The sequence below is a fragment of the Falco naumanni genome, chromosome 1, assembly GCF_017639655.2.
Source record: "Falco naumanni isolate bFalNau1 chromosome 1, bFalNau1.pat, whole genome shotgun sequence".
Taxonomy (NCBI): Eukaryota; Metazoa; Chordata; class Aves; order Falconiformes; family Falconidae; genus Falco; species Falco naumanni.
In genome coordinates, this window is record NC_054054.1 from 110,167,372 (window position 1) to 110,182,780 (window position 15,409).

Here is a 15,409-nt window from a genome sequence, read left to right on the forward strand (position 1 = left end):
AAGTAAGCGCTAACAGCACTACATGAAAAGTCAAGCCCAAAGTTTCTATCACCAGTCCTCTCTTTCAATGGAAAACTTTAAGAGTTATTAAGATGAAGTTTAAGATAAAAATAGGGTGAAAAATCATGCTGCAGTTCATTCACCCCTTCCAAAAAATACAGATCACTACCATCTTCTGGACAAAAAGAAGAAGAAAGTAAAAGGAATGAGCTACCTAACCAAAGTCCAGCTGGCTCTTGGGCACGTCATCATTTCCAAAGGTGTGTCATCACTAATCTTCGGAGCAGTGCTGAGCGGCCGTGGTTCCAACACGTGTTCCACCAGGCTACCATAACAACTGATAATATACAATGACTCCACAACAAACTGTTTTGATTGATCTTTTTGCAGGAAGAAAGAAAATCTTATTTCAGTAGCAGAGCAGAAACAGAAAAAAAACGTTTACAGAAATAGTAGGCTCATTCTTTCAAGTCTCTTGCCTTTATATGCTTGCAGGCAAAAGGTGACTTAAAAGAAGTGAAAGGCCTGGAGAGACAAAGAGAAAATTGTACAAAGCACACCATTTTTCTTTTTTTTTTTTCTTTTTTTTCTTTTTTCTTTTTTTTTTTTTTTCAAAAAAACATGGGGGTATCGCATATAAGAGAAGGTGGAACAGTTTCTCACCAAGGTGTGTTCAGGTAATCACACAGTACTAAACACGCGGCTGCACATTTTATTTAGCAAAGGTGTCTCACCTTTACCCTCACAGCTTCTTCAGTGACACTTCACACAGTATCTTTGGACTGAACTACCAATGTTTGTTTTCTGTCACTGTATCATAATAAAAGATGAATGATTTATTTCACTCATTAAAATTTCTTGTAAACTGTCCTATTTACCAAAAGCACCCCAACCGCATTCCCAGAAATCTCCACTGTCACTGAGTTACAGGAGTAAAACTACAGATAAGCACCTACTACTCAGAGGTTATCAGAAAAATAGAGAATTTAAATTTAAATGCAAGACACACTTTTGTACTATACCAACCTTTTTCCCTTTTCAGACCAGGATTGTTTGCAAACCATGACCTTGATGATCCGAAGACTGCAGCAACACAAAACTCTCCTCCCACAGACTTACTGGGTGAAATCTGTGGAGCTGGTTTGGATTTGCTTAAAGAACAAAATAAATTTATGGAAGTTAATTCTCAAAAATTAAGATGCCATGTGCTTAACGGTCATTCTAAGATATTAATTCAGAAATGGTGACTATCTGCAGTTCCCATAAGATTTAGCAGGATTTACAGATGCTCAGCAGTTCTCAATAATAGGTTCCAAATTCCCCTCAATCACTGAACTCATTAACTTGAAGAACAGCACTGGCTCATAATGGAGAATTAGCTGGACTGTTTAAAAGACCCAATATTGAATATTTGCATTCAATAAAAACAACTTCCAAAGTGAAAACATTTATAATTGTAAGTCCTTTGGGAATGAAAATACAGATTCTGGGTCAGTCATTCCAGGTGGCTGATATTTTCTTGTGTTTTCAAAAGAAACTTAGAAATTAGCTAACGGTGACTACTGATAGGGTGTAACTCAGCACATTACTGATGCCATTGAGACCACTAGGATATACATGACATGGGCAAAAGGGCAAGAGGGAAAAACATGCGGAGGATACAAGGAAAGGGAAACAACGCATACACTCATGAGCTACGTGTTAAAAACAAATCAGGGATTATATTATGTAAAAAGAGATTCAGATACATTCTTCTCTGAAACTCCACAATGTGCAGGTAGCAGATACAGGGGTTTATCGTTATGTTTTATTGAAACAGCATGTAGCATTCCACCTTACAGGAATCTGAAGATATGTAACATTCGGCTTTGTATAAACTCAAAACTATGTTCAGAGCATTGCCCATTTCCTCAATTTATTAAACTAAGATCTCACCCTTTCCTTAAAGGAAAAGCTGTTTGAGAAGTTCACAAAGGATTCCTCCTTTTCCATGTTCCCCTTTTCCCAGTTTTTTAAATTGGATTATTTTGTATTTCTCTGTACTGTTTCACTGCTTCCTTCTGACTACCTTTCTCTTCTTTCCTTTTTTCTTCTATTAATTTCTTGTTCCACAATATATCAGCCTGTGACTACACCATCACATAAACCCAGCCATTTTTAAGTAATGATCTTCAATTGTGAGAAACGTGTGTGCGCATATATGTATGTGCAAACAAAGCAGTGGAAAAATATTTTAAAAAAGCAGAAAGCATTTCAAACACTATACATAATTATAATGGCACTTAATTCATACTACTTTTTTTTCTTTTGCTAATGACAAATTACTTGTATACAGGTGAAGTGGTTCAACAGACTGAAGCAATAGGGATATTAAAGCAAGAACAGATTATGGATCAACATAATGTAAAAATAACATAAGAAAATAAAGTTAAACTAAAACTATTATTCAAGCTGGGCTTCTCTAACACTCCTGCACCTGGCTGCAGAGACTGCACCTGCCCACAGACCTATGTCTTGGTCCCTTACAGCTCAGTCCTGAGCTCAATGAAATAAATGGCAAAACTCAAGCTGATTTCAAACACTTAATTTCCTTCCAACAACTAGCTGCAGTAAGTGACATGTGGAAAATATGGCATATGGTTAAAAACACACAGCCTCCATCATTACTGTCATGCAACTTCAATCATTTAATACTGCCTTCAACTTGAATTCACCTAAAGCAGCAATACTTCTTGTGCAGCACACTGGAAATGAGGTCATTTATGAAAATAGGAGAAATAACTAATTGCTTGCGCTCACACTGTATTTTCAGACAGGTTTCTAAAAAGGGATTTACAGAAAGTACAACTGAGCTTCCCAACATCTTGTACAGTGTTACTCTGCCAGCTTTACTGGCGGACTCACTGAACCACAGAGGGGCTAAGCTAGCTACTTGCCATAAATCACACACATAGCAAGCCTAGGGTCACACGTTTCATTGAGAGAATAAAACACAAAAACAAAACCAAACCTTTCAAAAGGAATTCCAACACACTGACCAGAGTCAATGGAAAGGTTCAGACAAACCTTCATGGACTGAGACCAGCCCTGAACACCTCACACATGCAGGAGAAGCTAGAACATCTCAAAAGAGCAATTGCAATTTATAGTCAGTAACTCTGATATTGAACCACCACAAAGCACTTAACATCCAACTGTTAAAACTACAGCTACAGATTACTGGGTCAGAAATCTGAGTTCCAGAAAGTTACTGACTATACTACCTTGCTTGCAGTGGCGCTTCATGGTCTATATTAAATTATTTAAACAGCTGTTAACATATTAAGTATGTATCAGCTGCTCAGAAAAATTCAGAATAGATTTCTTTCACTTTGAAATAGTTGTCTGTCACAGAAACAGTATTTTTAACCAATTCTGTAACAGACTGTGTATAGACAACTATTTTTACTTCTCGCATTCCAAACATTCGTACATTAATGTTCTTTCAGGAATGAAAATATAAATGTATCCACTAATTAGAATCTTGCTACTTACCGATCTGTACTGTAGTCAATAAATTATTGGTTTTAATATAGAACAAGATTCTTCAGAAGGACAGTGTTACCCATCAATCAATACAAAGCAAACCATGAGTATAGGTACGATTCACTTGTATCCACTTCCTCTTACAAACACCTGAAAAGAGAGTATTTCTACACTATCCTAACATTTTTAATATTCTGAATTTTTACTCAGCATAATCTGAGGTTATGAAAATAATTTTAAATGGAAAAAATTGGGAGCAAATGCTATTCTCAACTACAAATTGGAGTAAATTTCTAGAGACATAATTGACTTAAATTTCTTCAAGCCTTTAAGCAGAAGTGAATCTGGTACTCTGACAATACATCTTTGCAGGGTTCTCCACACTTAGTCCCAAGACCTATGCTCAACCAAATACAGTTATAAACAACCGTAGAGGAAATAGTCTAAGCTACGTTCTATTTACATCATGTCTTTAAGATGTACATCTTTCAAGGCACGCATTTAAGTGTTGGTTTCAGTGCCAAAACATTTTCCCTTCAAGAATGATGTTTTGTAGACAGAAAGAGCAGACCTTGTAAAACACGATTACTCATGTGGTTAAACTTAGTCCTGCTAAAAAATAAAGACACACACACAAAAAGAGAAGACTAGTGCATCGTATTGGTTTAGACATATTTCTGAAAAGTCAATTCTGAAAACTATTGTAACTAAGGAATCTTTCATTTTACCACCATTTTACTTTATCCCTGAGTTTTCATCAATACATTCCAACTCAAATTTCTTTCCTTCAGTAAACCTCAAAAGCCCAGTTATTTTCAGTAACAGTAATGCCATTAGAAAAATGTATTTTCATGTCATTGTGATATTTTAACAACTTGGAAACTATAAATCCTCATTATTATGTAGATGTGCAAACACCCTCTCAGCTTTATAAATGATAACAAAACAATAATGTTGAAGGTAGGTGGTGAATGAGTTGTTTGTGCTATGAACTCCTGCTCTGTACTTGCTCTTAGCCTGTCAGCACTTCATAAATTATTCCAAGAACTGAAATTAAGGCACATTTGGCCTCACTTTTAAAAAATGTTACTTTAAAAGAATCTTCACAATATAGAAACTTGCAAAAGATTTTGGCTTATTTTTAATGAAAGGGATTGCAATGCAGGAAGAAGTGCAGGTTGTTGGGAATCAACACTAAACCCAAGAAAATTAAGCTTATGTGACCAAAACCGTTCACCCTTGTAATTTCAGCCTTCCACACTAAAAACAACGTCACTATATTAAAGATGTAAGGGGGATAAAAGGGTTGTGTACTTTTTCCTGTCTGGGTCTACCCAACAGTGTAACTACACCAAGGATTCAATGAGAACACAGCAGCATTTTTATCCCAGTTGCATCTGTGCAGAAATCTACAGCAGGAGTATAATAGTAATAAAATCCCCTTTCAATTCCATAATTCTTGTTCTGCTACAAATCTAGTAAGAGCTGCGCCTCAACTGAAGACCACGTTCATGTCATTTCAGTTACCAACAGTGACATTCACCTAATGTCAGCTGAAGCCAATGACAAACCTACTCAAAGTCAAGTTAACCCCAAACTCCAGCTAAATGCCACAATATTTGGGGAAATTGGTGTTGTTGATATTAATTACATTTTCTAACATAATTTTGGGGGATCATTTCCACTTTAAATGCAAAAGCACTGAGATGTAGATGTATATACAGCCAATGAAAACCACACCTGAGCATTTTCTAATGAAATGGCACAAAAAGTGATGGGAGCAAACTAAAGAAGAAAATTAAGACATCACTTAGTCAGATCTTAAAAAGAAATTAAGATACTCAGCAATAGCATGTGAGTTCTTTCATGTTGAGAACACACTAAGTAAAGATTAAGAGCTACCACTTGTTGACTTCTGTAATGAAACAAACTCTGCCATAATCTCTGGAAATGTATTGCGTTAGCTTGTTATAAAAATCATAACTAACAACAATATTTTAACTACTTTACTTTTTATTATTATTTATTTTTCTACTTTACATAAGAAAGAATTAATATGAATTAATACTATTAAAATATTTGGAAAACCATAGTCAACTATGAAAACCAGAGGCTACGCAGTACAGTGAAAGAGTGTTCCTCAAAGAGCTTTATGTCTCATAAAATGCTTCCTGACTCTCAAATTTGTCTCAAAGGTCATAGTCAAAAAAGTGACATGACTTGAAAAAAATAAATTGCATATATGTGATATGAAAGAACTGCTTTACAAATTCAAATAATTAATCAAATAGCAAGAATCTGCAGATTGAGTATCACGGTGATTTTATATTCCCAACAAATAGGCTTCAAATACACCAGATTCATAACAATAAAAGTACTTATCCACAACTCCACAGCTAAACCTACTGAAATGGAAATGCATTATTTCTGAAGGTAAAAGTTTTATCTAGACTACATAAGCAGCAATGAAAGTATCAGGAGAAAAATACTGCACAAAATTTGCAATTACACATAAAATTACTGAAAAAGCATATCTGCCTCAAAACACATACATTGTAATTCATTTACCATTGTGCCTAAAACAAGAAAACAAAGACATGTTTCCAGTTGTCAAATCATGAATAAAGCAACAAAAAGCAAGGAAAGAATGGTAGGCTCCTTTATTTGCCAGGCAGTAAGCTGTCAAATTTCCATTCATTTTGTTTACATAATTTAGGTCTCATTAAGATCTTAATGGAAACAACATGATTTCTTCCCCCACCCAAAGTGTGTTTTTTATCCTAATTTCTCTGTCGGCTAGTAAAGATCATATTTTTGAGCTAGCAGTGGCATTAAACAAACCACAAAAGAGTCTTGTGAAAGACAGGCAACAATTTTTTACTCTATTTCATATATTCCTCTCTTTAATCTAGGCCTTTTAATCTTGCCTCAATCTAAAATCCTTTCTGGTTGACAAGCATCTCTGCTGCTTCATGCAGGGGGCAACAGGCACATCCATTTGTTAAGACAATCCACTTTCAAAACTCTTCTTCCAGAGCCTTTTCAGTTCTTAGATCACCATCAGGCAAAACACTTTGATGAGTGTAAACTACATTTAGAAATAGTTCTTAAGAAGACTACTCCAGTAACCGGGTGTTTTCTAGGAATAAAGCAATGTCACCTTCTTCTCTTTAGTGTCATACTTAATACCTTTGCTTTTCTTGCCTTTGGTATAGCTCCCATATCCCTCATCTGCTGTCCTCTGCCGTTCACTTAAGAAGTCTGTATCCTAACACAGCTCTTAAGAAGTTCTTTCTGCTGAAGACAGCATTTTGACAGAGACATGAGGGGGTGATATATGTGGAACAAACTTCTAATAGTAGAAACAAGAGCCACATACAAATGTTCTAACAGATATTGACAGACATAGCTAGTAAGTATCCTTAGCTTAACTTTAAAAAAAAAACCACACCAAAACCAACAACCAACTCCCACCCTCCAAAAAAACCTCACCCTCCTAGCTGAAAGTTTCGATGTTTTCTAAGAAAGTTGGAAGACGTTCAAACTTCTTCCACTACTTTTGCCTAAAACTTCAACTGCCTCACCCCCACCTTGTTCTGAAAAGGTGACTGCCAGTTACGTAGCACAGTGTGAGTACTGAACCAAGCTCCAACACTGGAAAACCTGTTAAAACCTGTTTTTTCTTCTGTCTTTATTTTTGTAACATGCTGCAATTTTACATATTAAAATGTAAACCCCTTATTATTTAAAATATCCTGATTTTAATGGAACTGCAGTTTATTTTTTTTCTCAAGTGCGATAAGCTGCTTCATCGCTCTTACTGCAGTACTTTACTGTCTACTCACTGCTAATCTGGCTTATTTTCGAGAGGTCATCATCGACGTTTTCTGTCTGTAAGCAACTTAGTGCTACAATAACAAAGGAAGCTATATAGAAAAAAAGCGTCTTGCTTTGGAAAGATATTGCAATTATTTATGCCCACTGGGAAATGATTTATTTTTTCAACTTCTCTGCTACTTAAAAATTAAATGCCCTCTCAAAGGTAAAAAAGAAAAAAAGTGAATGCATTTCTTTGACAATGCCTGATGGTGAACACGCATCCATTAAAAGTGAAGTTATGCAGTGCTTCCACCTATGGATCAGCCATGCAAGTAAACAAATTAAAAAAAAAAATTAATCCAAAATTAAAAAGTCTAAGCACAGAGTGATTTTCAGTGAGGACAGCAAATGACTTATAGGCATGCTGGGTTTGAACTGGGAACTCACCATGGAGCTTTTATGGAAAAACATCCTGCTCCAAACAGGTAAGGTCTTCACGTAAAGGGGAAAAATGCACAGAAATTAGATGAAAACTCGATTACCAACAAGTACACTGTATATCATGCTTATTAAGATTTATGCAGAAGGTAAACAAAATAATTTCTTATAACTGTTCATGATGCCCTGGAAGAGATGTAGACCTCTAACGTAACCAGCATGCTGACACTCACAAACATAACTGCTCACATGAACTGGCCCACTGACAACGCAACCACCCACAGAAGCAGGAGCTGACGGGGAGCCCCTTCATGCACAACTGCTGTGACAAACAGAATGCATCAGTTGCAAGCAGGCTTTAATGTTATAATTCAAGTTAGACACAGTTTAGGTCTCCTTCCTGAAAATCTGCTGACAAATCTCAGACAAAAGCAGTTAAGAGCCTTAAACAGACATTGAAGTCGGAACTCATAGAAAAAATAAATTAGCATCAAAAGCAACAAATATGCAAGTGTTTTCCATGAAACACTGAAGGTCTGAGCGGGACAGTTTTACAAATTTACTGGAAAGAGACGAAGTTCTAAGGAAAAACAGCGACAGGTACAAGCACAACCTTTTAAAGAAAATTACTCGGCCCTTTTCTGGATAGAAGCAAACCATTACATTCAAAATCTTTAGCAACTGTATGACACAGCAATCTTATTCCTCCACTTAAAAGCTTGCATGGAATGCAGAAAACCCTAACTTACTTCAAATATATTTGATGTTAAAAATCACCTGATTGAGAGCTTAATGTTTTTGGCTACTCAACAATTTATCTACACCATGATTTTATTTTAGTTTTTGTTCAAGTATTTTGCACAGTGTATTGTTTTTAAAGCGGTATCATACCCCACTAATTTTAGCACATTTTTAATGGATATCTCCCTTGTTCTTTGCATTACCCTCAAAAAAGCCATCACCATACTGACATTTGCATGAAATCTGAAAAGGAAGAAATGGGAGGTAAATTTAGAGCTACTTACATGCTCAAGGCTTCTTGGATTCTCATTTGGGATGTAACATCATCCACAAAATTGCTGAATAATTGATTTTGTAAATGCCAATGTGTCATTTTTCTTTTTATATTCTGACTCAGAGATAAATTCTGGCTAGCTGAAACAAGTGAAATATTTTCTGGCAAGGAACGAACAGAAAAGGTCTATCACAGAAAGACATAAAGCACTCAGCCATATGCCTACACGACTAAAAGGATACCAGCCTGACAAAAAAGAATTCTGTGAACTAAATTTGACACAAGCACAACATCAATGAAGACATTCTCTTCAAAAAACCTTTTAGGTGAAGGTACAAACCTAAGACACATATCCTTTGACATGCAAAAATGTAAAAAACCAATAAAAATATAATTTTGCAGACACACCCCCCCCCCCTTTTTTATTAGTAATACAGGCCAAAAAACATGCTGAAGATCTTTTAGACTCTGTGTAGCAGGCTAGCCTTTAACTGTTTGGATTTTAAAAATAATGTTTTGTTTTAATGCTTTGGGAGACAGAGCTCATTTGGTAGAACCAGTTGCCTTTCTAGCCATAATATATCATCTCTGAACAGTGGTAAAACCCAGTGAAATTGTATGAATTTGTATGATCTCCTATACATTGAACACATTCAGTCCCTGAGTCAGAGACCATTCTAAAAGCTCAACAGAAAATTAACTCAGCACTATTGCACCGTTCATCTAATGGAAAATTTTTCTTCTGCATAACCCATGTCCAATATAATTTAAAATCTAGAATGTATCTAGTGTAAATTTGAAGAGTCATTGGAGAGTGGTCCAATCTGACTGAGAGCTTAGAATTTCTAAATTATGGTCCTGAATGTTTCAAGGGGGCAAGGTTACACCTTCCCCTTCCCTCTGTCGGCCCCAGTTTCTCTGTCTGCGAAAAGTGGGCAAATAACATTCAGCTGAGCTCATTAGAACATTTTAAAAGGTAACATAGGTTGCTTTTTTTTTTTGCACAACATACTGTGTTGACCTGATTATATCTGCAAATTAATAAATTATCTCTATTTTAATTACAAATTGACCCAGGTGGATATATGCTTCAATGGAAGGTTTTGTTTTTAACATGGATACAAAATCTTGTACCATGAAGAAAACTGAATTACAGTTCCAAAGACTACAGCAGAGCCTTAATAAAAAGCCTTGTGTGAGAGAGACAGCTTAGCATTGCCTTTCGGTTCATGAGACCTGATTTCTTTTAAGTTGACCTTTTTTTTTCTATGATATTTATATAAACAATTATTTTTCACTATTTCTTTCACATAATATGGATGGTATGCTAATGGAGAGAGAGAGAGTGAGAGAGAAGTCACAAATTACAGGATAACCCAACCTTGAAAAGACAGCACCAGATGGCTATGCTCGGTGACAGTAACAGAGGAATGCCAAGGCAAAAAACTCACTGAGGTTCCCCGCTCTCATAGCCAGTGAGAAATTTCAAAGGAAAATTATGGAATGAAGATGATTTATGATTGAAAATTCCAACAAATTTTCTTACTTTCTTGAAAACTCAAATATTCTTTGATTTTTTATGTTTAATAAAAACTACTTAAGCTTTTAATAAGCTGTGCAATACCCACTTATTCTAACCCTCATTGCTCTATGTTGCCATAGCAAGAATACTTTCATAAACAGTGCCATCTAAACAGAATTCAGTGCAAATAACTGTATTTCATATCAATTACAAATCACTACAGTAGTCGCTTTATTACCAAAATGTATTATAAATGCTAAAGGTGACATAAAACATGTCTGAGAAACGTGCCAGAAATAGAATGTCTGAGTTCAGCACGCAGAAAAGTTGAGCTATTTTACTGAATTCTTTAGCTTTATTTTTCAGTTTTTTCCTCAACAATTTTAGTCACTTTTTCCCTACTCAAATGCATCATGACTTTGCACTCCTTATTTTTGTTTGCTTCAGTAGTAGAACCTGGGATAAATTAAGCTAAGTCAAAATAAAACAAACAGGTATCAGTGATTTTCATATATTTTAATGGGTTATTTTCATATATTTTCTATTTACATGAAAATACATATATTTTCATGTAGCACAAGCAATGAGAAACACTAAAATGATAAAATTGCACCAGACACTTTACCTACTTTTCCCCGTCCTTACTGGGGGTGCAGTGAGGGATGGGTTGAAGGACTGATGAAGTTTCATCTTTAAAAACACACTATCTAGATCTTTTGGATGGAAAAAAAAGTAAGGTTTATACCTTTTATTGTAAGATACACTGGATGTCTCTGTTTTGACGCGCCCCAACTAATGCAGGTTACATCCTGGTGTTTCACTAAAGCTATAATGAATTTGGTAATGAAGTATGATACAAGTATAATGACCATACCCCTTGAGAAAGTTAAAACAAATGCTGCTGTCAAGAGAAGCCAACTTTTACAATAGTTTTTCTTTTGGGGCAATTATTGTCTCTTTTATTTCCCTCCTTGCCATTACAGCTCATCTGTGTCCCCACATTCTTAAAAACTGGAAACTAACTACAACTCATTCTGCAAACACAAGGATCGCTTATAAAGCTATTGCAGAGCACAAAGCTGTCTTCTGGCATATTCTGATTCACTGCCTTTTATAGACAAGTATGAGATGGATCATACAGTTCTTCCCCTTTCAAATCTGTAAGCTCTTTGTAAATGAGCAATGAATTAACCCATTCACCAGACTTGAGAAGGAATTCAGCATTACTATTAAAATTTTGAGGGAAACCGAGGCACAGACATATAAGGACTTATTAAATATAACTCTTTTACTGCCTTATATCTCCCTAATCTTTAAAACATATGATACTTCCTTACTCATAAGCATTAGAGCCCCTTTGGGAAAGCCTATCTGCTCCTCAGAATGTGCTGACAGTACAAACTACAGGAAAGTGAGTCTACGGGATGACAAAATATAAGGACAAAAATCAAGTGCTTCATGAAGGTGTGGAAATTACAATGAGAGACCTGAAAAAGCAAGGGAAGAAACTGAGGGCAGGGAACAAGGAAATGTGATAACGATGGCAAGAAGGGAGGGAATGGTCTGGGATGCTTAGTGCTGAGAATGTATATTGTATTCAGAATAAAAGCGTTTAATGACTGATCAGAAAGCGTTCCAAAATTTACAAGTTTGAAAAAAAAAAAAAAAAAAAAAAAACCAAAGAAAAAAAAAAGAGCCACCAAAACATCTGTGATGAACGATGAACAGCGCAGCAACAACACAACTCCAGATTCTGGTCTTTCATTCCCATAGGGCTACAGCAAACACTTCTAAAAAATTTACTGCCATTCCACCTGTCAACTAAGATGACATGCTTTGCAGTTCTGCTTGAGACAGATGATATTACAAGCACTGATCAGTTCTTTCAGTACCTGAAAAAAGACTTTGCTGTCTTGGATACTAGCAGAACAAAACCCAACTTCACTTCTTGGTTAATAAAACCTGCAAACTTCATTAAGATGTGTAGTATTAAAGAAGCTTTTTGTATGTTAAAAGCAAATATAATGGACAAATCCAGAACTGCTAATTACTAATTATATGGTATTCTTTTAGTCTTGCTTTTAGAAATGTATTGCAACAGATTAAATTTTTAATTCTTTTACAAGTAGCAAGAACAGAAAAGGAATCTGCTTTAAGGGCCACTAAACAGTGACTGCAAAATCCAACTGATAGCGAGTTCATCTCCTTTTCTGATCACTGCACAATCACAAGGTTAAGCAGCTGCTCCCAAGGAAGAGCCTTGTTTCCTCAGAGCAGTGCTTAAAGGTGCTGACCATGTAGGTGTAAATACATCTGTCTTTTGCCATTTGCAGTAATACATGCCTCCTACACTTCTCAGAGTGAGGCAGATGGTCCCTGTCCTGTCTAAATATTACACTGTACAGACTTACATTGCTATGTGTTTCTAGAAATATGAGGGCAGATGTTAAATATGTTAAACACACGCTTTGCCCCCTGGAGGTTTAAGTTAAGGCTGCTGTCTCAATTTGGTCATTTTAGGCATGCCAGGCTTCTCGGATCCTAGGCATTCCTCTTAAATCCCTGCTTTATAAATACAGTTTTTCATGTTAATTTTGTGTACTTTCATCAAATATTTTGGATGCAGAACAAATGAAGGAAGCTCTAAGCTTAGCATTACACATCTACACAGGCTTTGCTGAAAATTATGATCCTCATTCATGAAAACTCTATTTACACAGCAGGGTATTTCCCATGACTGTTGTTTTCTCCCCTTACATAAAAGCCTCACTGAATATTTTAAATTTAATTAGCTTTAAGAAGAACACAAAATAATAGGACAGGGACAGTTTGTGACTAGTAAAATTTACTTTAGAAATTTACTGTAGAGCTCTCTGAATACATTTAAGATATTTAAAAATAAAACATTAAATAAAATAATGCAGACTTCACATTTGCAATATGTAGAAAAGTTTGTCGCTATCACCACAGCATTAAAAAAGCAGTGTTTGTAAAGGCCACTGCAGGACTTAATATTGTAAACCAAGTGCTTCCTCTCAAATCATCATCCTCACCAGTACTCCTATCACCCTACTTTCTCCCCGGCAGACCCTCAAATGGATTTTTATTTTCTTTCTGTGTCTTGTCCTACCTTATTCTAAGTGTCAATTCCATTTCTAGGAGCCTACCAACAGAGCCCAGAATTATATTTCTGTCTTTCTCTGACTGTACTCTTCAAGTCACCTTTTTGACGTTTTCCCTTGTTGAGGAACTGTAACTTCCTGCCTCTCTCCATGCACACCAACCTCTCTCTGATCCTACCTCCCTTCCCATCCACATGCAAGAGCACATCTTTCTATACTTTCAAAATTCACCTGATTACTACCACTTTCCCCTCGCCTGTGTTTAAACTGTAGGGGAGGGGGGGCAGGGGGAAGGGAAAAAATAAGCAACCGAAATGTATGCATGGAAGTTAAACCACAAAATTACCCTCACATGGTTTCTTTACTGTTTCATAAGTTCCATTTACTATTATCTATGAAGTTCAGGAACTTATCTGCAGCCAGCCTCTGTGCTTAGGGCAACTGCGTGTTCGTAGTTCACAATTTGGCTCAACAAGCTTAATGAAATTCCTGTTTACAGCAGCAAGAGCAAGACTGAATTTGAGATAGACACGTATATAGACACATGTATGTATGTGCATACATACGCAAGCTTCAGAACATCACCATGCATACTAGAGTGCTAAACAAGACAGTAACAGATTTTACAGATGTCCTGAACACTCAAGCATGGAATATGGGAATTACTCAGGGAGACAGAGAATATCCACAAGTTCTCCCCTGAAAAGTAATACCCAGTTCACAAAACACAAGGTAAAATTCACCTCAGTATCGGGGTTTGAGCAAGAAACCACTGAAGCAAGCAAGACAGTGCCTGCACCCATTTGCCAAAACACAGAAACATGTTACAAACCCTGTAGGATTCTCAATTGTTTTGTCCAACTACCTGCCATACTCAGTCTACTTTTCTTAAAAATTTAAAAGCCATCTGTAAATTAATGGATCGGTCAGACTTTTTAAACTAGAAAATATTCAGGGATTTGAACAACCAAGAAGTGAGAGGGAAAAAAATAATAATAATCACCCACTCACTAGCTTTATGTATTAATTGCAAAAACCAAAGCTCTGAAATTTAGCAAAAGTATCAATTGTTGAGCTCAACTTAAAATTGTTAGAGTTTATGAAGCTCACAAAATCTTCTTAGTTATTATAACATACATCTATATTCAGTAGACCACTTCACAACAAATATTTTCAACTGCTTTCTCATGGCACAGTGAGAAGTACCAAAGTGCAGCTGGCTCCAGAATGGCAGTCCACACGTGAATTTCATAGTACAGAACAGTCACTTCAGAGGAAAAATAAGGTCAAGAAAACAGCAGGATTAACTTCTGTCTTTATGCTCAACCTGGCTTACTGTCTTTCCACTTCTGATAGTCAAAAATCATTTCTGCTTGAGAAGTTTGGAAATCAAAATAAACAAACATAAAAACAAAAAGTAAACCCGTAACTTATTCTGACTGAATACAGCTCTGCTTATGTTTCATACCAATTCCTGGTGTGAAACTTCTCCCGGTTTCAGCATACATGATTTCCCACATGGCAGACTGCAAGAAAATGACCCACCCAAATACTGCTGAATTTGTGGAGATTTGTTTTCAGGTTATGTTTACTTAGCCAACACTGGTTTTCTTTTCTTCTCTGCTCTTCTGCCTACCCTCCTTATGTTGCCATTAAATTACATACATAGAAATTAAAATAAGGTATAAAACTAAGTTATCACTAATAACAAATTATTTCCATATTAATAATAAAGAACAATGTTAAGAAAGGTTTGTGCACATACACTTACCCTGTGCGTTTGGTGATGGTCCCTAATGTCATTGGCTGTTTGATTTGAGCAAGAGGCAACACCACAGTCAAACTTGGAAGAGGCAGGAGTCGAGGGTTTCCAGGATTATTGTTTGTGAAGTTATTGTAAGTGTCTTGGCTGTTCAATTTACCTTGATGAGATAGAGATGTAATGAAACAAATTATTGGATTTTTTTT

At 36.0% G+C, this 15,409-nt stretch overlaps 1 protein-coding gene across 10 annotated transcripts in view; it reads right to left on the minus strand.

Moving 5' to 3' along the window:
- Positions 1-15,409, minus strand: part of BCAS3 (BCAS3 microtubule associated cell migration factor) — a 369,883-nt gene that overhangs the window by 216,456 nt on the left and 138,018 nt on the right. For 8 of the 10 annotated variants that reach the window (XM_040618651.1, XM_040618679.1, XM_040618669.1 and 5 more), the window contains exons 16-19: positions 15,213-15,363; positions 7,792-7,836; positions 1,027-1,151; positions 215-380 (exon numbers count right to left, since the gene is read on the minus strand). In XM_040618651.1, coding sequence (XP_040474585.1) covers positions 215-380; positions 1,027-1,151; positions 7,792-7,836; positions 15,213-15,363 — 487 coding nt within the window. The remainder of the gene's footprint in view (positions 1-214; positions 381-1,026; positions 1,152-7,791; positions 7,837-15,212; positions 15,364-15,409) is intronic. The other 2 variants (XM_040618660.1, XM_040618687.1) reach the window with 1 other exon arrangement.